This window comes from Hyaena hyaena, unplaced genomic scaffold (genome assembly GCF_003009895.1).
Source record: "Hyaena hyaena isolate Hyena2069 unplaced genomic scaffold, ASM300989v1 scaffold_262, whole genome shotgun sequence".
NCBI classification, from domain to species: domain Eukaryota; kingdom Metazoa; phylum Chordata; class Mammalia; order Carnivora; family Hyaenidae; genus Hyaena; species Hyaena hyaena.
This window is the reverse complement of record NW_024080895.1, coordinates 1798128-1823244: the sequence shown is the minus strand read 5'-3', so window position 1 is coordinate 1823244 and position 25117 is coordinate 1798128. Positions and strand designations below refer to the sequence as shown.

The following is a 25117-nucleotide window of genomic DNA, read 5'->3' as shown; positions in this document are numbered from 1 at the left end:
TAGAGAAAGTTATTTGCCAGCTTTAAAAACAATTTAATTTTGGTCTTCCGGTAAGGTTTGACTCTTCAACTTTATTTATTTATTCATTTTTAATGTTTATTGATTTTTAAGAGAGAGAAACACAGAGTGCAAGTAGGGGAGGGTCAGAGAGAGAGAGGGAGGTACATAATCCGAAGCCGGCTCCAGGCTCTGAGCTGTTAGCACAGAGCCCGATGCAGGGCTCGAACCCACGAACAGTGAGATCATAACCTGAGCTGAAGTCGGCCACCTAACCGACTGAGCCACCCAGGCGCCCCTGACTCATGAGGTGATGACTCATGAAGCCTGTTAAATAAACAGAGGAGAGGGGAAAAGCTTTGCATAAGCTTGAGGTTAGGAAGCCCATCCTAGTATATGAGTGATAGGAATAACAATAGATTTGAAAAGAACAGGAGTCCAATTCTTGTAGAAATAAAGAAAGAGAGTTTTGTGGTATGTGGAAACATGAACTAAATGTTTATAATGAAAAGTAGGAGAAATAGTAACAGTTGGAAACATTGACAGAATTCCGTGGGTAACAAAAGTGGTTTTGATGAAAATTGTTGGAAGCTACTGGAAGAGCTTGAAATAGATCATAGCTAAATTACTCTGTAACAAACAGCTCAAAATTATTTACTTTTAACGTGTGGAAAATGGTGATTTCCTTTTGGCCAGAAAGAGACCATGTTCCAAAATTGAATGATTGTATGTTCTGCAAAATATTTGTGAAAGAATCTATTTTTCACCTATAATATACTTTATTTTCTCAATTGATATTCATATTACCATACATAAGAGTAACATTTGAAATAAGAGTCACATGAAAATAGTTTTTCAGTTAGGGGCACCTGGGTGGCTTAAGCATCAGACTCTTGGTTTTGGCTCAGGTCAGGATCTCACAGTTCATGGGATTGAGCCCTGCGTAAGGCTCTGTGCTGATAGCAAGGTGCCTGCTTGGGATTCTCTCCTTCTCTCTTTGCCCCTCTCCTGTTCGTTCGTACGCATCTCTCTCTCAAAATAAATAAATAAACATGTTTTGTTTTGTTTTTTAATTTTTGACGTTTATTTATTATTGAGAGACAGAGCATAAGTGGGGTAGAGGCAGAGAGAGGCGGAGACACAGAATCAGAAGCAGGCTCCAGGCTCTGAGCTGTCAGCACAGAGCCTGATGCGGGGCTCGAACTCAAAAACCATGAGTTCATAACCTGAGCTGAAGTTGGACGCTTAACCAACTGAGCCACCCGGGTGACCCAAAAGTTTTAAAAAAGAAAATAGTTTTCATTTAGAATTCATCATGAAGACCACTTGTGATGTTTGCTGCAGGAGTGAGGACGATATGTTATCCCAGATGTTTAAAGGCACATTTCCTTATGAAAAATAATAGGTGAGAATAAACTGTTCTAAGTGGATTTATTTATTAGAAATCTGTTCTTGAAAAATTACTTTATTGGACACTAGTGTGTTTTATATGACCTTAATACCACTATGACTGTCTCCTCATGTATTCTCAGAAAGTACCAGCTAAGCACTTTCCAGGCCTAGAATGTATTCTTGACTCCTCCTCCAGTGTTTCCTCTGTGCTCATTCTCCACGTAGACTTAATTCTGTTTAGGATTAACTTGGAGGTACAGTTGCTACAACAGGGTACAGCTCATGTTGTAGCATTTTTAGAGTTGCCTGGCTGGGCTGGCATTGTGTTTCTGCCTTGTCTGACTGAGGTATGTACCTTTATGGGCCAGTGGAGTCTTTTTTGAATGGACAGCAGACAGTTGTCTGGCTCTCTGGAATGTTTGTGTGATACTTTCACTCCCTTTGTTACTTTACATTGTAAATAATCTTATTTCTGTATATGAACTCAAGAGATTTATCCTCTCTTGGTGATGTTTAAAACGTATGTGGGTACAAAGGATTTACCATTATTTGTTCACTTATTTATTTGTTTGATAGGACCCCGATGCTCCCATCAGACAGAAAATGCCCCTTGATGATCTGGATAGAGAAGATGAAGTCAGATTACTCAAATATCTTTTCACTCTAATCCGTGCTGGAATGACAGAAGAGGTAAGTCATTTTCACCCTATTAGTTCAGTTTCAGGTCATAGACTCTTTCAGTTGGAAGGGACAACCTAGTGTGACAACCTTTGTGACAACCTAGTGTGTCTCCTTGATACTGTTATCTCTGCCGCATTATTTCTGGATCTACTTTGTGTTTGAACGTTTCCAGTGATAAGAAACATTACCTAAGAAAGCAGTGCATTGTAATTTATGCAGCTGTAATAGAAAATCTTTTGTAAGAAGTCAACTCTGCTTCCCTGTATCATACTGCATATCCTAGGTATATCCCCATTATTTTTAGTTCTGATTTTTAAGAGTTAAGAATGAGTCTGACCCTAATTGCTCTTCTAGGTGACACTATTTACCTGTGAAGACTCCAGTGGCCCTCAAACTTCTTCCTTTTAAACTCACTTTTTTAAATGTCTTTTGTTGGGGGAGTGTCTGGATGGCTCACTCAGTTAAGCATCTGACTTGGTTTTGCCTCAGGTCATGATCTTGTGGTTTTGAGTTCAGGCCCCGTGTCAGGCTCTGCACTGGCAGCATGGAGCTCTCTTGGGATTCTCTTTCTCTGCTGTTCCCCACACTTGTGCTATCTCTGTCTCTTTCAAAATAAACTCTCAAAAAAAAAATCTCTTTTGTGATAGTGAAGATCTTCTATGGGAAATGTTAAGTATCTAATTAGACCACATCCTGGATGGCTTTGCTGATCTTGAGGAACTCCAAGCTTACGATAATAGGTTGTACGTATTCTGTGGTCTCTTTGGCAATGTTCTTAAGATAGATAACATGTTCAAAATGTTAGAATTTCTTGTGGTAATAAGTCTTAAGTTATTAAGCATCATTCTTTTTTTCCCCTTTTTAAAAAAAAAATTTTTAATGTTTACTTATTTTTGAGAGAGAGAGAGAGACAGAGCATGAGTGGGATAGGGAAGAGAGAGAGGCAGACACAGAATCTGAAGTCTGAAGTAGGCTCCAGGTTCTGAACTGTCCAAACAGAGCCCGACGCAGGGCTTGAACCCATGGACTGTGAAATCATGACCTGAGTCCAAGTTGGGCCCTTAACCAACTGAGCTACCCAGGCGCCCCTCTTTTTTCTTTTTTTTTTTTTTAATTAAGAAAAGAAGTGATTATTACATACTCATTTGTTCAGAAAATATTTAAGTTTCCAGCCACTCTGCCAGGTGATATGGAAAATAACTAGTAATCATAGTGGCAAATAAGGATGTATTTAAAAAAACAGGAAACACAAATATGATCACATTACTGAAGGCTTGAAAAACAAAAAGTCTTAAGGTCCCACTGCCTTTATGAAACTATAGATAATGGGGTTTTTCATTTTTATTATTGTCATTTACTTATAGCATTCTTTTTTTTTTTTTCTGCCTCTTTTTTTTTTTTTTCTTAGAGATAGAAAGGACTTCAATATAGTCCATGTTTTCCAGTGGTCTCATTTACAAACAGTAATACAACCCTGAAACTTGGAGAGGTTTGGTGCCTTTCAGGGTCACGGAATCCTTGAAATAAGCAAAACTGGAATCCAAGGCTGTGATCTCAGTTCAGTGCCTATTCTATTACAGCATGGTCACTTTGGCTGTACCACTCACTGTCCGTGTGCCATGAGTAAACTAATCACCTTTGTGCCATGATTTTCTCATCTATTGAACAGGCACAGAATTAGCACCTCTCTTTGGGTTCAAATGAAGATCAATGAGATCATTCATGTGAAGTATCTAGCACAGTGTCTGGCTTATAGTAAATATTCAGTAAATGAGAACTCTCATTATTATTAACAATTTCATCTTATATGTGAAGAAAGTAAGTATGAGAGGCTCAGAAAGACTTGACAGAGGAACAAAATTTTTTTTCTTTTTACCTATGGATCCCCTTCATCCATTTCTCCTATTCCCAACCTACCAAACTGTTGTCTATGTTTATGAGTTTGTTTTGTTGTTTATTTTTTTAATTCCACGTATGATAAGAGGGGTCCTATGATATTTGTCTTAGTCTGACTTACTTCACTTAGCATAATGTTCTCTAGGTCCATCCATGTTCTTGCAGATGGCAAGATTTCATTCTTCTTTAGCTGAATTAATATTCCATTGTATGTGTGTATATATACACATACGCATATACCACATCTTTTTATCCATTCATCCTATCATTGAACACTTAATGTTGTTTCTATGTCTTGGCTGCTGTAAATAATACTGCATTGAACGTAGAAGTATATACAGCTCTTCAAGTTAGTGTTTCTGTTTTCTTTGGATAAATACCAGAAGTGGAAATGCTGGGTTGTAGGGTGGTTCTATTTTTCATTTTTTGAGGAACCTCCTTATTTCTTATTTACTTATTTATTTATTTATTTATTTATGAATGAGAGAGGGCACAAGTAAGCAAGGGGCAAAGAGAGAAAAATCCCAGGAGGGGCAGAAAGAGAGAAGTGGAACTCACCCAACGCGGGGTTCCTATTACACCTGAAGGAGGGCTCATGCTCAACTAAAGTGAGACTCTAGCTCACTAGATGTGGGGCTTGAACTCATGAACCATGAGATCATGATGTGAGCCGAAGTCAGATGTTTAGTGACTGAGCCACCCAGGTGCCCTATTTTTTGTTTTCCACAGTGGCTGCACCAGTTTACATTCCCACCAACAGTGCACAAGGGCTTCCTTTTCTCCATATCCTCGCCAACACTTGTTATTTATTATCTTTTGATAAGACCTGTCTTTTAGACCTCTTTTGAACATAATTTTAATCAAAGTATATGTTGAGGTTTTTTAATAACTTTGTTGAGATACAATTCATATACCATACAATTCACCCATTTAAAATACACAATTCATGTGCACCTAGGTAGAGCAGTCAGTTAAGCATCCAACTTTGGCTCGGGTCATGATCTCACAGTTCATGAGGTCAAGCCCCTCGTCAGGCTCTGTGCTGACAGCTCAGAGCCTGAAGCCTGCTTCATATTCTGTGTCTCCCTCTTTGCCCCTCCCCTGCTCACCCTCTGTCTGTTTCTCCCTCAAAAATAAAATAAACATTAAAAAAAGTTTCTTTAAATATACAATTCAGTAGTTTGGGTATGTTGCATTATTCGTTTTTTTCCACTGTAATAAAATACATATAACACAGTTTGTCATTTTAACCACTATTTAACACTAAATAGTGTACATTTCAGTGCCATCAATTGCATTTCCAGTTTTGTGAAACCATTACCACTATCTATTTCCAAAACTTCTTCATCACTCCAGAGAGAAACCTTATAACATTATGTAATAACACCCCATTTCTCCCTTCCCCCAGCCCTTGGTAACCTCTGGTCTGCTTTCTGTCTCTATGAATTTGCCTGTTCGAGCTATTTCATGCAAGTGGAATCGTGCAATATTTGTTCATTTGCATCTGATTTATTTTATTTAGAAAAATATTTTCAAGATTCCATATTCAGTTTTTATCCTTCCCTTTTTAGGTAGCATATCAAAACATTTTCCCATGTTAAAATATAGCTTTCATTATGTTTAATAGCTGTTTTGGGGTATGACATTCTTTAACTGGTTATAGTAATTGGGTTCTCTATAGAGTTCAAGTGATAGAAGCCCAACTCAAGTTACTTACAAAGGAAGAATTGATTGGCTTGGGGAATAAGGAAGTCTGTAGTGTCATACCTGGTTTTAAGCAGGATCCAGGGACTCATATGATGGCATTGGGATACTGTCTCTTTCCCCAGGCTCTTGGCCCTTTCCTTTCTGTGGCTTCATTCCCAAGAAGCCACTGCTGGTGTCTGTGATGGCCACCAGCAGCTCCGGGCTTACATTCTTTTGCCAGCTAGCAATTCCAGCAAAAGGAAGATGGGAGATGCTTTAAGTACCTTATCCAATATGTATTGCTTAAACTTTTCTGTAAGGCACAGTACTTTTTTAGGACCACAGCGATTATATGACTCACTGCTTTTTCTGTTTCTAAAGGCACAACGACTCTGTAAACGTTGTGGTCAGGCATGGAGAGCTGCGACACTTGAAGGCTGGAAACTCTATCATGACCCTAATGTTAATGGAGGTATTTTAGTAGATTTTATTCTGAGAATTTAATCTCTGGGGATATATTTTGCTCTAAATGCCAATCTTTGTGAAGCACAGCTTTTGTTTTTAGAAACTGTTGAAATAAGGAGTTCTCTATACTATAAATTTTATTTCTTTTACTGTTTTATAGGAACAGAATTAGAACCTGTGGAAGGGAATCCATATAGAGTGATTTGGAAAATAAGTTGTTGGAGAATGGCAGAAGATGTAAGATACAATAAAATACTTACTGATACTGATTTTTACTCTAATTAATTGAAGGCCTGCTGAAGGTGCTTTGAAACATTCAGAGTGTTATAAGACTAAAGTTTCTGTTTTCAAAAAACTTCTGATTAAATAGAAGAGTAGGGGTGGGCAGGCTTAACTACTAATCAAACACTGATAAAAGGCAAAAATTCAAAGGAGGTACCAAATGAGTTCAGAGAATAAACATTTGGGCTAAACTGGCTTCCCAGGAGAGAAAACTGAATTGCACTTTAAAAAAGTACCAGGATTTGAGTTGTTGGGTGGGAAAAAGGAGGAAAGAATTCTAGGTGGGATGTATAGGTTGGATAACTCAAGGGAGGTAGATCTACCAGGTTGGAACAGAGGGCTCACAAAAGGAATTAAAGTCAGTCCTGTTATACCATGTGACCTGTGCATTCCTTAAAAATCACTACAGCATGCAAAATTATGTAAAAACTCCATAGGGCTTTTGGGGAAAATGGAGTTGAGAGCACAATGCCAAAAGAAATGTCAGTGATAACACAAAAAGATGAAAACTCCATAAAACACTTTTAAACAGGAAATACACAAATGCTACAATAAATACAGCACTTTACCTTGAAAAAGCACCGAAGTTTACTTGTGGAATTGAGCCTCAAAGAGTTGCAGCTTGTGAGTTACTGTGAAGCAATAGAAGAAGGTCAGCTGAAATCAAACTGAAGATTTGTAACACTTGATATGGATGGATTTAGCTTATAACACATGTAATAAAGTGAGGTAGTGAGTAGATGTTTGAGGTATATCAGTTTTGTGTAGTATTTCTAAGTGACGCCATTCAACTAGGTGTAGTTTTCTGCATTCACTTAGTATTACTTTTGGATGAAATTGTATTATGGGAAATTTGTATCATGTTTAAATAGTTCCTTAATAGATCAGTTGCATTGGAACCAATTCACATTTTCAAAACAAGCATTGTAACAGAACTGACTAATGGGAAAGGTGATTGAAAAGGGTGAATTAAGAACAGGCATTGGTGGTCCTCAAGTGTTGCTCTAAAGAATGAATATATCTTAGATAGCAGTGAACCATCAAAACTTCAAGGGCACGTGACAACTGTGTTTTACGAAGATTAGCATGACTGAAAAATAGGCTTAAAAATTGAATGGTCTAGAGGTGTCTGGCTGGCTCAGTTAGTGCAGCATGTGACTTTTCATCTTGAGGTCATGGGTTAGAGCCCCTCGTTGGGTGTAGAGATTACTTTAAAAAAAAAAAAAAGTGTAAAAGAAATGGAATGGACTAAAGGCTGAGAAACTAGTTAGGAGTCTGTTAGAATTATTCAGACCCTAAGTAATAAGGGCCTGTCCTAGAATAACATTAAGTGGAAAAGAAGGGAGCAAGAATGGTCAAGAGGGTGATTGGAAAACAAAGGCAGAGGAGGATCCAGAAATATAGAGATAGTCTCTGAGGTCTCTTGTTTGGATAATGAGGAGACTGGAAATGCCGTCAGTAGAATGTGGTAGTGAAATGGGCCAATTTGATGAATATAATTATTTCTACTTAGGAATTAGATACAAACTGATACACGACAGGTTCCTGATGCCTTGCTTGATGTTCTTAGAGAAGGATCAGGTGTTTAGAAACTTCTTAAGAGAAAACATCTACACTATTTTTTTCTGAAACAAAATTTGACTGTGATACAAAATCAAAGCATCCACTACGGTTGGACCTGCTTTCATCCTGTATTTGAAATTTAGATGGATGATTTTTCCTGAAATTTTCAGCACTGACTGTATCATCAAATTAAAGGGTCCTTTCCCTTTTTTGCCCCACTAGATCTTTCTCTGAAATTTACAAACTATCAAGTGAATAAATAAGTTCAATTCAGGAGACGTTGTAAAATTCCAGAATATTAAAAAAAATTGACATGCTAAGGAAAACAGTAGTTCAAATTTATACTCTCTATTTCAGGAGCTTTTTAATAGATACGAGAGAGCAATTTATGCAGCTTTAAGTGGGAACCTCAAGCAGGTATGTAGTCTATTTTAATTCTTTTTTTTTCCTGTGGAACAAAATCAGATATATAAAATATTCTAATAATCCTACAAAATAAATTATGTAAGCTTTTTAAAAACTTCCCATCCAAGTTAGCATATAGTGCAACAATGATTTCAGGTAAATTTTATAAGCTTAAGTTACTTTGAAAGAAGTAGAACTGATAGTGATAATGGTGAAATGGAATAGTGACTTGACCAGCTTAATTTCCTGTATCCCATAACACCACATGATGTTTTAATACGTGGAATCAGACTTTAATTTCTGAGAATGGTAAATTTAATTATAACACAGGTTTTGGGGGTTGTTTTCTTTTGTTTTATAACACTCATTTATTACTGACTCCTCGTGCCTATACAGAAGTGTACTACTAAGGCACAGGGACTGCTTGGATTATCTTACATGTGTGGGCTTCTTGCAGCCCCCCCCCCCCCGACACACACACTTTATAGTTATCTGAAGGATGTTATAATAATTGAAACACCATCTTATATCAACATGGAAAGTTGATGCTATTGTGAACTCAGTAGGAAAAAGTCTTAATACTTCAAATGTTTTAGGGGCGCCTGGCTGGCTCAGAAGAGCATGCAACTCTTAATCTCAGGGTTGTGAGTTCGAGCCCCACGTTGGGTGTGGAGCCTCCTTTGAAAACAAAAATAGCTAATAGTTTAAACTTTTTAGAAGATGTGGTGGGGGTGAGGGTAAAGGATTATTTGGTGTGGTATGTTACAGTCACAGTGTTTTGTGTCATTCTGATGATTTTATAGTCCACATCAGTGGAAGTAACTGGTTTTCCCTCCTTATTCATTGACTGTCTACGTGCTTCTGGTTTGGAATGGGGGAAAAGCTGCTTCCTGTCTGTGACACCTGGGAAGACACAGTGTGGGCCTACTTTCGGGTGATGGTGGACAGTTTGGTAGAACAGGAGATCCGGACATCAGTTCTGACTCTGGATGAAACTGAAGAACTCCCTAGGGAATATTTGGAAGTAAAGTGAGTTTATTAGTTTGTTTTTTGCCCTGGCAGTTTGTAATATGCTCTGTTAAGTTTTATTTTGGAGCCCTTGTTCATATTATTAATATTGTTTTATCCCTTTCCTGCACTTTCTTTTTAAAGCTGGACCTTAGAAAAAGTATTTGAAGAACTTCAAGCTACTGATAAAAAGGTAAATATTGGCAGGAACAGTTTAGGATGATTGGAATAGGAAACACTGAATGTTGTGCACAATAGCTGAAAGGCAAAAAAAAACTTATGAAACTATTATATTCTCTCTTCTTTTCCTTACCTCTTATCCAAATGAGAGATATTCTTGAAAAGGAAGAGACTTAATTACATATTTAAATGATGCATCATTTCTGTCTCTTTGGTTTAGGATTGATTTCATCTAAAAATAAGGGTAATGCAGGGTCGCCTGGGTGGCTCAGTCAGTTAAGCATACAACTAGGGCTCATATCATGATCTGGCAGTTTGTGAGATTGAGTCCCAGGTCGGGCTCTGTGCTAACAGCTCAGAGCCTGGAGCCTGTTTCAGATTCTGTGCGTCCCTGTCTCTCTCTACACCTCCCCCACTCACACTGTCTCTCTCTCTCTTTCTCTCTCTCTCTCTCTCTCTCCCTCTCTCTCTCTCCCTCTCTCCCTCCCTCTCCTTCTCTCTCTCTAAAATAAAAATAAACATTAAAAATAAGGGTATGCATGTAAGCTAATTTATTCCCTTCTTTTTGAAAAGTAAAAATATTAATGGAAAATTAACAAGACTTTTCCTAGATATTAAAAGAATCTAATATTTTTAAGTAATATTCTCCTAAAAAAATTGTAAATAGCCAAAGTATGTAACAAAAGAATCCAAAAATATAAATAAGACCTATCTGATGACTTCCTCCCAACCCCTTTATGGTTCTTCTCATTCCCCAGAGATGATAGCTCTGTATTCTTCCTTATCCTTCTCCATACTGTTACAAATATGTATAAAGTAGATATCTCAGGATAGGATTTTGGTTCTTGTTGTTGTTTGCATTATTATACATATATTACAACTTGGTAGGGGAAGAGTTGTTTTGTTTTTTTCATTTAATGACACTTTATCCAAGTAACTGGATATAGATTTAATGTAACCTAACTTACTCTTTTTAATCACTCCTCTTTTTTTTTTTTAATACTTTTTTTAATGTTTTATTTATTTCTGAGAGGGAGAGAGAGAGAGAGACAGTGGGAGCAGGGGAGGGTCAGAGAGAGAAGGAGACACAGAATCTAAAGCAGGTTCCAGGCTCTGAGCGAGCTGTCAGCACAGTCTGACACGGGGCTCAAACCCACGAACCGTGAGATAATGACCTGAGCCAAAGTCAGACACTTAAACGACTGAGCCACCCAGGCACTCCAGTTATTCCTCTTTTGATGGTATTTAGGTTGTTTCTAGCACTGCAGTGAACATTTGTTCATTCTGAAGTTTCTGTTATACCTGTATACTTTTATGCTTATCTACTAAGCCTGTTTTAGGATAAGTGTCCTGAAAGCAGGGTTGCAGAATTAGAGAGCAGATGTGTAATTCCCTGGTTGTAGCACTTCATTCATATTCCCATGAATATGGGATTATGTGATTTGTTAGTGTGGCCATTTCCCTGAATTCTCACCAGTCCCAAATGTCAAACTTTTGATGTTTTTGCTAATCCATCAGGTTAGGTGGGAAATAGGAGCTCCCTGTTCTACTCTTATTTCCCTTCCTGTTCATAAAGCTGAGCAAGTTTTCCTGTGTTTAGTGATCATTTGTGATTTCCTATTCAAATCTTTTACTGTTCTGTTGAATTTTATCTTGTCCTTATTACTTTACTTTGCATAGTAAAGAAATGAGGGTCTCTTCTGTCAAGTTCGTTACCAGTCTGTTATTTTGGAGATTCCAGCTAATGAAAATAAAACGGGAAAGTAAAGGAATAAATATAAATATTAGAAAGGGAGAATATTTACATATGGTAAACTTGTAAGTCCAGAAACTCGAGATTCAATAAGTTATTAGGATTAATAAAAGAATTAATGAGAATAAGAGAATTTTTTAAGTATCTAAGTTCCAGACAGTTATTCCCCCCCAAAAATCATAGCCTGTCTGTACTTTTTAAAAAGTCTCATTTAAATTATTAACCAAAACTATAAGACACATTGGAATGTAATTAACTAGGGGTGTGAGAACCTTGGTAAAAAAACTATAGAATCTTAGGGGCGCCTGGGTGGCTCAGTTGGTTAAGCGTCTGACTTCGGCTCAGGTCATGATCTCACAGTTTGTGGGTTCGAGCCCCGCATCGGGCTCTGTGCTGACGGCTAACTCAGAGCCTGGAGCCTGTTTCAGATTCTGTACCTCCTTCTCTCTATGACCCTCCCCTGCTTGCTCGCTCGCTCGCTCTCTCTCTCTCTGAAATAAATAAAACATTAAAAAAAATTTTTTTAAAAAGAATCTTATTGGAAGACATGAATAAATAGATGTACCATCTTCCTGGATGAGAAGATTTGATGTAAATATTAGTCATTCAGAAATTGACATAGAAACCTAATACTTTGGGGGATTATTTCTGAACAGAAAAGTTTACGAGAAGAGTAAGTGAGAATGGCAAAAAGAATTTGGAAAAGAACAATATTATGCAGTATTTGTCTTACTCAATAATAAGACACCATAAAGATACAACAAAACAGTATGCATTCGGCATGGAATGAATAGATCAGTGAAGCACAGAAGTCCATATTAGATCCAAGTATGTATTAGAACTTAATAGGTGACAGAGGTGATCTTTTCATTTCAAAGGGGATGGTTTACTTACATACGTGATATGGGCATAATTGACTTTCCACCTGAATGAAAACAAAGCTAAATTGCAACCTCATGCCATGTTTTAAAATTAATTCTGATGGAGCAAAGATTTGAATGTAAAAAAGAATGTGGGGTGCCTGGATGACTCAGTCAGTTGAGCATTGGACTTTGGCTCAGGTCATGAAATCACGGTTCATGAGTTCAAGCCCCACATCAGACTGTGCTGACAGCTCAGAGCCTGAAGCCTGCTTCAGATTCTGTGCCTCCCTCTCTCTGCCCCTCCCCCCTCATGCTCTGTCTCTCAAAAATAAATAAACATTAAAAAACAATAATAAATGCTGAAAGAAAATTTAGATAACAAAATAACAATTAAAACATATTCGACAAAAAAGAAATAAACTCCTTGCTTCCAAACACTCTAACAGCAAGTTACTTGTTTTTTCTACTCTATCTAATCACTATTTGGGTGGTTTCTGTTACACTTGGTGCCTTGTGCAGAAGAGAATACCCACGGAGTGCCTGTATGAGCTGCCGCTCATGTTTGAAGGACTCGTGGGGTTTGTTTTGAGGGTTCATGTGCCGTCCCTTTCTGGCTCACCATGGAGTGCCAAGAGAAACAGTAGTAAAATACAAAAAATAAAACTTTAATAATATTCCCGGTGATTAAACTATTTTATCACAGTTCCCTGCTTTCTTCTTCTTTTTTTAATGTTTGTTTATTTTTGAGAGAGAGAGGGAGCACAAGTGAGGGCAGTGCAGAAAATGTCTTTCTCATATTTCATTTTGATCTCCTGAGACCCTTCATTGCGACTTTTTCCTTATATATGTTGTTTCAAAAGTTGACATTTTAGTTTGCCAATGAATACATACTATAGAATGACCACTGGAAGATTTATGGAAAATATAAAAATTTTTTCAGAGAGTTCTGGAAGAGAATCAAGAACATTATCATATAGTTCAAAAATTCCTTATCCTGGGAGACATTGATGGTAAGATACTATACTTTTATTTTAGTTTGTATGAATTCTTTTTTTCTTATGGTAATTTTGTACAAAGTTATCAAAACAATACATGACTCACCCCATCTTTTAATCTTTATATTGAATGCAAGTATTATTAGAAAATGGAGTTTGAATTTAATCCAGGGTCTGTTTTATATGTCGCTTATTAACAGTGAGGTAGTGATTTAGTACTACAGGAATGCAGAAAATGTCTTTGATGATATTTATTTCTCCTTTTGATTTTTATCCCTATTATTGAATCTTTGCTTCAATGGCTTGTAGGTTTGATGGGTGAATTTAACAAATGGCTTTGCAAAAGCAGAAACAATCTACCTGGACACCTCCTCCGCTTCATGACTCACCTCATTTTGTTTTTTCGGACTCTGGGACTACAGACCAAAGTAAATAAAAAGAGAACAATTTACTCTTCCTTTGCAAGGATGATGCTGTATGCCTCTTATCAGGAAAGCACACTTATTTTTTTCTTGTTTTCTAGAAATGGTGGTAAGGGTGCAGAAGTGTTCTTACATGGTCTCTTATGGTCACTCAGTGGTAACCCAGAGCGGGTAACCATTTAGGGCTCTAGTCAGTGGATGTAGAATGATGGTGGTCATGTGGTTTTTGATACATTCAGAACTTTATTCCCATCAGTACCCAACTCTAAAACAGTCAGCTAAGCTAACTGAACCAGACTAATTTTTATGTGAGATTTAAATTTTTTGTTTTCTTTTTCTTTCTGTTAACTTTTTCCTAAATGATGGTAACATTTCGATCAGAGTACATGTAGAAGGCAGAATGGTACAACAGTTGAAAGCTTGTTCATTAGAGTTAGAATCCTGGGTTCACATCTGCACTCAGCAGCCTCTAGCTGTGTAATCTGAGGTAAATAAAACCTCCCTCGTTTCTTAGTTTAGAAACTCTTAGTTCTCCCCTTGGTAGATTGTGAACAATAATAACTGCCCACAAAGAGTTATGGTAAGGTTAAATCAGGCAATACATGAACTTTGCTAAGCGCTTAGCCTAGCATATAATGATTGCTTGGTGGTAAATATTAAAGTCATTAAATCATTTGATAGAATTTTTATTAGATATATTGCTGGTACACGTAAACAGTTGTGTTTATAATTGGAGTATATCTCTTTTTTTTTTTTTTTTGCTATCAAGGAAGAAGTCTCCATTGAAGTTTTAAAGGCATACATCCAGGTAAACTTTGAGAATCCACAATGTGATATTTTTTTCCCTCCATTTTGATGAAAACAGAAATCAGGACGATAATGTTTTAATGGTCAGTGGCAGGAGAGCCATCAGAATCCATAGAGATCTTTTAATTACCATAAGTACATTTTACTTGGAATTTTAAATTATCCTGTTTAGCAGCACAAATCCATGTCTATATGAATCTCTCGTAAATATGTTTGAAATTTTCAAGTGAACTTTTTAAAAAGCACTGTTGATCCTAGACCCTGTTTTATTAATAACATACTTTGATTTTTTTTTCTGTTTTTTAGCTTTTAATAAATGAGAAACATACAAATCTCATAGCATTTTATACTTGTCATTTGCCTCAAGACCTAGCTATTGCCCAGTATGCATTATTTTTGGAAGGTGTTACAGAATTTGAGCAGCGCCACCATTGCCTGGAGCTGGCTAAAGAAGCAGGTAAAAATGGTCGAGAACTTTATCTGTTGGGCTTTATAGGCAAGTTCTCATTTTGGCATTGGTAACGTTTCTCTTTCTAGTTTTAAATTTTATTTCTCTTGAGAGAAAAAAATAAAATTTTAATGGAATCCCATTTTACTAATAAAATGACATACTGCAACTCGTGTAAAATAAACTTATCTTGGCCTCTTGTATATCTTTCATATTTTATGTTACATTTTTAAGGAAATTTTATCCCAATTTACCAAATCATTGTAACCGTTTAGAGAATATTAGTGTGAATGATTAATTCTTGTTTTTGTCTCTTAAAAAATTCCTTAGATTTGGATATTGCGGCAATAACCAAGACTGTAGTTGAGAACACCCGAAAGAAAGATAATGGCGAATTCAGCCATCATGATGTGGCCCCCGCCCTCGATACCGGCACTACAGAGGTGATGTGACTGGCAAGGGAGGGTGGGTGTAACTCCCAGTAATCCCTCATGTTACTTTCTGGTAAATTTCCAACTTAAAATACTCTGGCTTCTTTTCCTTTCTTAGGAATTTTTTTCTTTGTTAGCCAAAACCTGACATAAAAATTGGCAGCAAACTTAAGGTCTTATGTAAGGGATTAAAATTACATACAGTAGTATCGTGTTAAAGGAAGCGTCTTTATTATTATTTTTTTAATGTTTATTTTTCAGAGAGACAGAGTACAAGTGGGGGAAGGGCAAAGAGAGAGGGAGAGACAGAATCCCAAACAGGCTCCAGGCTCTGAGCTGTCAGGACAGTGCCTGACGGGGGTTTGAACTCACAGATGGTGAGATCATGACCTGTGACCTCAGCCAAAGTGGGATGCTTAACTGACTGAGCCACCCAGGTACCCCAGGAACCTTCTTTAACAGAAAAAAGTGAGCATTGGATTTTTGCTCTTCAGACTATTCTAGATATTTGATCAATCACTGAGTCTTCAGTGGTTTACTTATCCTATTTTCAGAAAGCAATAGAAAGTTTTATCTAGGGGATGCCTGGGTATCTCTGTCCATTAAGCAGTCTGACTCTTGATTTTGGCTCAGGTCATGATCTCCTGGTTTGTGGGATTGAGTCCTGAGTTGGGGTCAGTGCTGATATTGCAGAGCCTGCTTGAGATTCTCTCTCTCCCTTTCTTTCTGCCCCTCCCCTGCTCTCTCTTTTTCTCTCTCAAAATAAACATCTTTTTGAAAAGGGTTTTGGTTTTTTTAAAGAAAGTTTTATCTAGTAAAGAAAATGTTTTAGAATAGCACTTAAATTAATAACCTGGTTAAGTTGGTGGGACATAGAATATTTAATTCCAGATTCAGACTCCAATAAGTTGTTTTGCAATTTAATAGAAAGCTACTAAGTGTGAAAAGAAACTAAGGAAATGTAGATTCTTTCATAATTTTGTATAACTTGGGGGAAAATCATGTGTACTAGAAGTACAGATCTAAGTTAACTTTACTAATTTGCAGAATATCTGAGAAAGAAGCCAAAACTGATGTTTCTTTTTTCCAATTAAATAAACAGGAGGACCGCTTAAAAATTGATGTAATTGACTGGTTGGTATTTGACCCAGCACAGAGGGCAGAAGCGCTAAAGCAAGGCAATGCGATAATGAGAAAATTCTTGGGTATGCTTTACTTTAATACTTTTTGAAGTTTTTGTTCAAATCCATATATTCCTGAATTTTGTTTTGTTTGTTTTTTCTAATCCTTCCAATGGGCAGGGGAGAGCAGATGACAAAACAGCTATTCTTACATATCAAATCTGGTGTTATGAAACAAAACATATTTAACAATGAATTTTCATTATCTAATCAATTTTTCACATAATCTCAAGGCTTTGAAAAATGTAATTGCTTTAAGACACAAAAATAGGTAAAAGCAACTGCATTTAATGTATCCTTTTGTGACTGTCGCATTGGAACAAGGAAAAAGCCTGTTCATTATCTAGAGAGATCCCCCAGACCTTTAATAGAAGTACTTTGGGACAGGAGGTGCAACTGTAAAAGCTGCAAACCAATAATTTGACTCCTTTATAAACCATTATACAGAAATTCACATATGTATCATCTTTTTCACAGCATCAAAAAAGCATGAAGCTGCAAAAGAAGTATTTTTGAAAATTCCTCAGGATTCGATAGCAGAAATCTATAATCAGTGGGAGGAACAAGGAATGGACAGTCCACTTCCTGCTGAAGATGATAATGCCATCAGAGAACATTTATGCATTAGAGCCTATTTGGTGAGATTGTAAAGAAAATCACAAATGTGCCTTCTTCCTGATGACTTTTCTGATTCACTTTCAGACTTTGAACTGTTTTTCCCAAAGTGCTAATGGACTTACCTTATTTCTCTTGTGACTGTGGTACGGACTCATCCGCAGGAACATTGAAATTGTGATCTGGCCTTCATTGCCTTAAGTGCCTAATCAGTGCCAGCCAGCCAAGACCGTCTCACACAGTAGTGAGCGTGTATGATGTCTAAAACTTAGTTTTCTTAAGATTCGTTGAATGCTTATATCAACTTTAATATTTCTTTCTCTCTCTCACTTTTTTTTTTCTGGCAATAACAGAAAAGCAAAATAGTCTAAAGTCGTTATAAATAAAATAACAACATACTCATTTAAAATTCATTCAACAAATAACGAAGTAATTACATTGGGCTAGGTTCTAGAGCTACATCTGTGGATAGCAGTCTGTCCTTGCCCTCTGGGTGCTAATGGGCTAGTCAGGGAGACAGACAAGTAAACGTGTACATCACAGAATGGTGAAGGTCGAGATACATGTATGGCCAAGTGCTGAGATAGGAGTAGGTACCAGAAAACACAATATATGTGTACCTTGCTGGTGTTTACCTCTTGACAAAATATTTATTCACAATGACTTTTTTTGTGTGCAAAAAATAAATATTGAACAGTTCTGTTTCTTGATGCTGCAAAATTATTTCTAAGAACTAGATTTTAAATGCTGTGTTGAACATCTGGAAAGCCTATGTTTATTTTTTTTTTTATTTCTCTATTTTACATCTTAGGAAGCCCATGAAACCTTTAACGAGTGGTTTAAGCATATGAATTCAGCTCCACAAAAACCTACTTTGATACATCAAGCGACTTTTACTGAGAAAGTGGCTCATGAACACAAAGAAAAGAAATATGAAGTAAGTTGAACATAGACAAGTTGTATTTTTGCATCTTAAAAATACAGGTCATATGTTTCACATTAAAAAAAAATTTTAATTCCAATATAGTTAACAATGTTCTGTTAGTTTCAGGTGTACAGTACAGGAATTCAGCACTTCCATATATCCCCCTGTGCTCACCACAAGTGCGCTCCTTGATCCTCATCACCTATTTTACCCATTCCCCCCACCCATTCCCCTCTGATAACCATCAGTTTGTTCTCTGTAAGAGGTTAAGAGTGTGTTTCTCGGCTTGTCTCTTCTTTTTTTTTTTTTTTTTTTTTTTTGCTTGTTCTGTTTCTTAAATCCCACACATGAGTGAGATCATTTGGTATTTGTCTTTCTCTGGCTGACTGACTTCACTTAGTGTTACACTCTCTGGCTCCATCCATGTCATTGCAAATGGCAAGATTTCATTCTTTGGTATGGCTGAGTAATTTTCCATTTTATATATAAATGTAAATATATACATATATATATAAATACATATATATCACATCTTTGTTCATCTGTCAGTGGACATTTAGTCTGCTTCCATAATTTGGCTATTGTAAATAATGCTGCTAGAAACATAGTGGTGCATGTATCCCTTTGAATTAGTGTTTTTAAATTTTTTGGGTAAATACCCAGTAGTGCAATTTTTGAGGAACTTCGTACCGTTTTCCACAGTGGCTGTGCCAGTTTGCTTACCCGCCAACACTTGTTTCTTGTGTTTTTGATTCTAGCCATTCTGACAGGTGTGAGGTGGTATCTCATTATAGTTAGTTTTGATTTGTATTTCCCTGATGGTGAGTGATGTTGATCATCTTTTCATGTGTCTGTTGGCCATCAGGATGTGTTCTTTGGAGAAATGGCTATTAATTTTTTCTGCCCATTTTTTTTTTTGGATTATTTGTTTTGGGGTATTATTTGTATAAGTTCTTTATCTTTTGGATGCTAGCCATTTATCAAATGTGTCATTTGCAAATGCCTTCTCCCATTCGGTGGGTTGCCTTTGAATTTTGTTGATTGTTTCCTTCACTGTGCAGAAGCTTTTCATTTTGATGTGGTCCCAATAGTTTATTTTTGCTTGTGTATCTAGAAAAATGTTGCTGTAGCCGATGTCAGAGGTATTACTGCCTGTGCTCTCTTCTAGGATTCTGATGGTTTCAGGTCTCACATTTAGGTCTTTAAATCAATTTATTTTTGTGTGTGTGCAAGAAAGTGGTCTAGTTTCATTCTTTTGCATGCTGTTGTCCAGATTTCCCAACACCATTCATTGAAGAGACTTTTTCCCATTAGATATTCTTTCCTGCTTTATCAAAGATTAATTGACCATATAATTGTGTTTATCAGGTTATATATTTAAAGAAGTTTTTTTTTTTGACAGTAACAGTCTTATTGTAATAGGTGATCTTTCTGTTAATCTTCTTTGATAAAAAAACCTATCTGTTTAGTTACTTTTCTGCAGGTTATCAACCAAACATGAAAAATGCCTTCAGGTGACATTAGTGTTCACTTTCAGTGTTTTACTTAACTGCAATCTGTTGATACTTACTTTTGTATTTGGCTAAATAAGGTCAACTTTTTTTTTTTAAGTTTTATTTATTTAAAAGAATTTTTTTTTTTTAGTGTTTATTTTTTGAGAGAGAGCGTGTGAGCGGGGAAGGTACAAAGAGAGAGGGAGACACAGAATCTGAAGCAGGCTCCTGGCTCTGAGCTGTCAGTACAGAACCTGATACGGGGCTCGAACCCACAAACCGTGAGATCATGGCCTCAGCCGAAGTTAGCCACCCAACCAACTGAGCCACCTGGGCGCCCCTAAGTTTTATTTATTAAAGTTAGCTCTACACCCCACGTAGGACTACAACTCAAGGTCCCATGATCAAGAGTCGCATGTTCCTCTATTAAGTCAACTCCTTACGGTGACGTTCCATGTAAATATTCCTGTATGTTTACAGATACGTTATTTACTGGTTTTAGTCTGTTATATGTCTGCCCTTATGTTTGTTTTGCAGATGGATTATGTTATTTGGAAAGGGCATTTGGATGCCTTAACTGCTGACGTGAAGGAGAAAATGTACAATGTCTTGTTGTTTGTTGATGGAGGGTGGATGGTGGATGTTAGAGAGGTAAGCTTGTGCCTTGCATACAGCTAAAAAAACCAAAAACAAAAGTCCTTTTTTAAAAGGTTCTTTCACTGAATAGGAGTATCTACAGGTCTTATATAACCATTGTACTTACAACTAAACATCCCAAAATTGAAACCTAAACTGAAAATCCTAGCTAGGGAATAGAAATCTTTGACTCTTCGATAAACTATTTCTTCAGATTAAATATGTTCATTCAGGATACTAAAATCTAATTTTTAAAAATCCTGGACCTAAAAGTTTAATTATATGTCATATTCAACTCAAGGATGTGAAGAGAAGTCTAATAATCATGACTCTCACCTCTGAGCTATTCATTTAAATGACTTGGGGAGCTTTTTACAAATGCTGGGCTGCACCCTCAGAGATTCTGGTTTGACTGATCAGAGGTGGGGCAGAGGAGGGAGGTTGGTTTTTGTTTGTTTTTTTTAATCTGCCAGAAAGCTTCAATGTGTATCCTGCGTTGAGAACCAGTTACAAAAGTACTAAATGTCATATTTTGTGAGTTCAGAAAAAGAAACGGTTGCTTCTAACTGGAAGAGGTCTAGAAAGGATGCTTGAAAGGTGTAGCATTTGACGGATTCCCAAATGAATGAGGTAGAATCTGGATGAGCTGAGACAGGGGAAAGGAGGCAGTACTGCAGGTCAGTTTCATCTGAGTGGAGGACACGGAGGCCTGACCCTGGGGGTGGGTAAAAGAAACCGTGAGCATCCAGCTTTGCCTCTGCAGACCTCATGATCTGTCCACAGGGAACTGGAAATGCTGGATTCTTGGATATATGGTATAGTGTTTTGAACAGAGAAGACCAGTGGAGCATTCCCAGTATCTTTGCTTCTGCTCTTCTCCAAATCTTGATATATTCGCTTCTATTTTTTTTAGATACTATATTTTTCTAGCTCCTCTAACTTCCCTTTTCTGACCAGAAGCAAAAAATGATAGGGAATAAGACTAGAATTAGAGCCCCTGTTTACTACATTCCCGATATAATAATCATCTTAAAATTCTCCCTAAATTTCATAATAGAACTCTGCTGATTTCATAAATGTTTTTTTTTTTTTAAATGTTTTATTTAGTTCTGAAAGAGAGAGAGAGACAGCGTGAGCAGGGGAGGGTCAGAGAGAAAGGGAGATACAGAATCTGAAACAGGCTCCAGGCTCTGAGCTGGCAGTCAGTACAGAGCCTGATGCGGGGCTTGAACCCACAGACTGTGAGATCATGACCTCAGCCAAAGTCAGACACTTAACCTGACTGAGCCACCCAGGTGCCCCTCATAAATAGTTTTGAACCTTCAGCAGGTTGCTTGGGCTAAATTTTTCTTTTCAGATTCATGCTGGTGTTCATGAAGATAAAATTTTAATGTTGCAAAATGCTACTTAAGTGTCATTTAAATTTTGAAAACACTTGAGTGCCTTATTTATACATAGATCTTTGTTCTAAATTACTAATTTTGGTAGGTTAGATAATGAAAGTTACAAAATGGACAGTCTGGAGTATTGTGAAAATAGAGTTGTCATGAGTCACTTGTTCTGAGTGACTGGGTCATTCCCATCTTTGGGCCTTCAGCCCTGGGGACCGATTTTACTTGAGCACAGATGGCAGTGACACTGAAGGAAGCAGTCTTCTCATTCTTAACAGGCTCCACCTAGAAACAGCTCATGTGACTTATGAGTAAGACCTTGCTTTTAAATCCTCCTCTGAACGTAGTGAGTGCCCATTTGAGGAAAGAAATGGAAGTGCTTTCCCTTTTAAAGCTAAGAAAACGCGAGGCATGCATTTTAATATTTACTGTTCTATATTTCTATCTCAAGACAAGACAAAAAGATTGATAGTCATTTTTCCTGTGTGTGGAAACTTGACTGAGGTCAGCAAAAGTCAGTACAATTATTCATCGGTAGAATTACCACATTACATTTTATTGCTTCATGACACCACTTATATCTACCTTTGAAAAATGTTTTAGCAACTTAATATTCTTATCTGTTACATGAAGATACTTTTACTGATTAATATAAGTGATCCTAAAGGGAAAAAATCCAAATTCTAAGAAGATTCTACCTTTAAAAAAAATTAGGTATTTAAAACAATTTTTTTATTTTTTTAAAAATTAGATATTTTATTAGGCTTTTCTCAAGATCAGTTATTTAGCTTTTTTTTCTTTCTTTTTTTAGTTTATTTATTTTGAGAGAAAGAGATAGAGTCAGAGCCAGGAAGGGGCAGAGAGAGAGAGGGAGAGAGAGAATCCCAAGCAGGCTCCATGCTGTCGGCACCAAGTCCAATGCAGGGCTCGATCTCCCGAACCATGTGATCATGACCTGAGCCGAGATCCAGAGTTCGGACACTTAACCAACTGAGCCACCCAGGTGCCCCCTAGTTTTTATATTTTTGAAAAATTATACAAAGAAATCCTAAATTCACATTGCTTGAAAGCAAAGTTTGCAGTGACATTGTCCCTCTGTGTGTGCCTTTCCCCACCCCCACTCCCATCATGACCCTTCTCCCCAGCAGTGATCACCACTGTCAGTTTGGTGTCCTCTCTGGATGTATTTCCCTCTATGCACATCCAGGGGAAAGGGGCTTATTTTCTCTTCTTATTTTTGTTCTAGCAGTATTTAGTCTCTAACTCTTATCGCTTTGAGCATGTTTTTTTTTTTTAATGTTTATGAGAGTGAGACAGAATGAGCAGGTGAGAGGCAGAGAGAGAGGGAGATACAGAATCCAAAGCAGGCTCCAGGCTCTGAGCTGTCAGCACAGAGCCCAATGTGGGGCTCAAACTCATGAACCTCGAGATTATGACCATAGCCAAAGTCGGACGTTTAACCAACTAGCCACCCAGATGCCCCTAAGCTTGTTTCTTTCAAGACATAATAAGTATTAGACATACAAATTCAGAAGTATTTTGTTTTCATTATCAGAGCTGGGATTCCTCTGAAGTATATTTTGTTTACCTTCATGCTTTTTTACCAAAAAATCTTGTCTGTAGCTATCATGATTAAAATCCTGCCTTGTTTTATTTTATTTTTAATGGACATCATAAGCTTTAGAGAAATCCCATTAATTTCTACCTATTGTGTTTTGGTTTTGATTTAGTACTTGATTTTTTTTTATTAACACTATTTAGCTTAAACATGTTAAAATGACAACTTGATGTCTGTCTATAGGATGCTGAAGAAGACCATGAAAGAACACATCAAATGGTTTTATTGAGAAAGCTTTGTCTGCCCATGTTGTGTTTTCTGCTTCACACCATATTGCATAGTACCGGTCAGTATCAGGAATGCTTGCAGTTAGCAGACATGGTTTCCTCTGAGCGCCACAAACTGTATCTGGTAAGTTCCTAGAGCATTTGCAGTTTTAAACTTTAGTAATTTGATAAGCTCAGTAGTAATATTTGATTTTGTGAGATGTGTTTACATTTTTTAGATGTTCTTAGATTTTCTTAAAGTAATTGTCTAGTTCTAATGTTTGTTCTTTCTCTAAATAAGAAGTACATATTCGTAAGCAGTTAGAAGTAAATAGACTGGCTCCAAGAAATAGCTTTGAAGTTCTTGGGCTATGCTAACATACTGACCTCCAGCTACATAAATCTTTTTAAAGAGGAATTTCTTCTTACGTTAGGCTAATCTGGTTGATTAGGTGACTCTTCATATATTCTTCCTTTTTTCTTACTCTTTTTTTCCTTTTCTTAAAATCAGGTATTTTCTAAGGAAGAACTAAGGAAATTGCTACAGAAGTTAAGAGAATCCTCACTAATGCTCCTAGATGAGGGACTTGATCCATTAGGATATGAAATTCAGTCATAACCCATCTACTCTTTGCAATCTCACTAATTTCCATGGTAAATGGACATTTTTGTAAAATATACATATTTGTAATTACTGGGGTTTTTTTTTGTGCATTGTCATGGGGAAAATGTTTGAAAATTTAGACATTTGAATTTTGTATTTTTTGGAATATTATGGTGATACTTTGAAATTTTAATGTATTATATCAGTATTCCCTGTGTTTATTAATAAAATTATATAAAAATTAAAATTTTCTGTTCTTACAAATTCCAGGATTGTCTGTTATTTAATGAGAAGTTAAATTTCCTATTATTGTACTTTTCTTCCATGAAGAAGCTGTTTTGTATGAATATAGCACAATTTGTTGAGTCATCCTGTTGATGAGCATTTGAGTCTTTTCCAGTTTGGGCCTATTATAAATAATGCTGCTGTGAATACATTTGCATAGGGGTTTTAGAGAATTTGTTTTCGTTTCTCTTGGATAAATATAAAGGAGTAATCTAATCCTAGGTTAAAGGATAGGTGATTATAAGAAAGTCAAAACTTTCCCCAAAGATTGTACCATTTTATATTCCCCCTGCAATATGTCCCAGCTGCTCCACAATCCCGCAAACATGTGGTGGTGTCAGTCTTTTTTGATTTTAGCCATTTTGACGGATGTGTGGTGATATCTCATTGTGGTTTTCATTTGCATTCCCCACTGGTTTGAGCACTTTTTCATGGGCTTATTGGTTATGCATATTATCTTCCTTTATGAATTATCTATTCTCTTGCCCACTTTTTGCTTTACTGAGTTGTAAATAGCTCAGCTCAGGTTGTGATCTCATAGTTCGCGAGTTTGAGTCCTGCATTGGGCTCCATGCTGACAGTGTAGAGCCTGCTTGGGATTTTTTCTCCCTGTCCTTCTCTCTCTGCCCCTCCCTCCCACCAGAGTAAATAAATAAACTTTAAAAAATGCACGTAATCTGAGCAGGAAGAAACTACTTCCAGCTAAGACCTCTCTGCGGAGGTAGCACTGGAGCTGCTGTTGGAGTAATGCTCTGAGTTTACAAAGACAAAGATAGAGTCTAAGAAGGGTAAGGCATTGCAGGTGCGGAAATCAGTACACGCAAGGCCCAGAAATGGTGATGTGTGTTTATGAATCAGCAAATATGCCAAATTGACTAGAGTCTAGGAC

General features: G+C 36.9%; 1 protein-coding gene across 1 annotated transcript in view; it reads left to right on the top strand.

Moving 5' to 3' along the window:
* The window catches only part of NUP107 (nucleoporin 107), a 43830-nt gene extending 19797 nt beyond the window's left edge, over positions 1-24033 (top strand). The window contains exons 12-28 of the mRNA XM_039245648.1: positions 1966-2079; positions 6034-6124; positions 6278-6354; positions 8320-8379; positions 9251-9396; positions 9520-9568; positions 13112-13181; positions 13476-13594; positions 14358-14396; positions 14702-14852; positions 15174-15286; positions 16377-16479; positions 16933-17093; positions 17882-18007; positions 20026-20139; positions 23317-23484; positions 23851-24033. Coding sequence (XP_039101579.1) covers positions 1966-2079; positions 6034-6124; positions 6278-6354; positions 8320-8379; positions 9251-9396; positions 9520-9568; positions 13112-13181; positions 13476-13594; positions 14358-14396; positions 14702-14852; positions 15174-15286; positions 16377-16479; positions 16933-17093; positions 17882-18007; positions 20026-20139; positions 23317-23484; positions 23851-23958 — 1809 coding nt within the window. The 3' untranslated portion in view covers positions 23959-24033. The remainder of the gene's footprint in view (positions 1-1965; positions 2080-6033; positions 6125-6277; positions 6355-8319; positions 8380-9250; positions 9397-9519; positions 9569-13111; positions 13182-13475; positions 13595-14357; positions 14397-14701; positions 14853-15173; positions 15287-16376; positions 16480-16932; positions 17094-17881; positions 18008-20025; positions 20140-23316; positions 23485-23850) is intronic.
* The last annotated feature ends 1084 nt before the right edge of the window (positions 24034-25117 follow it).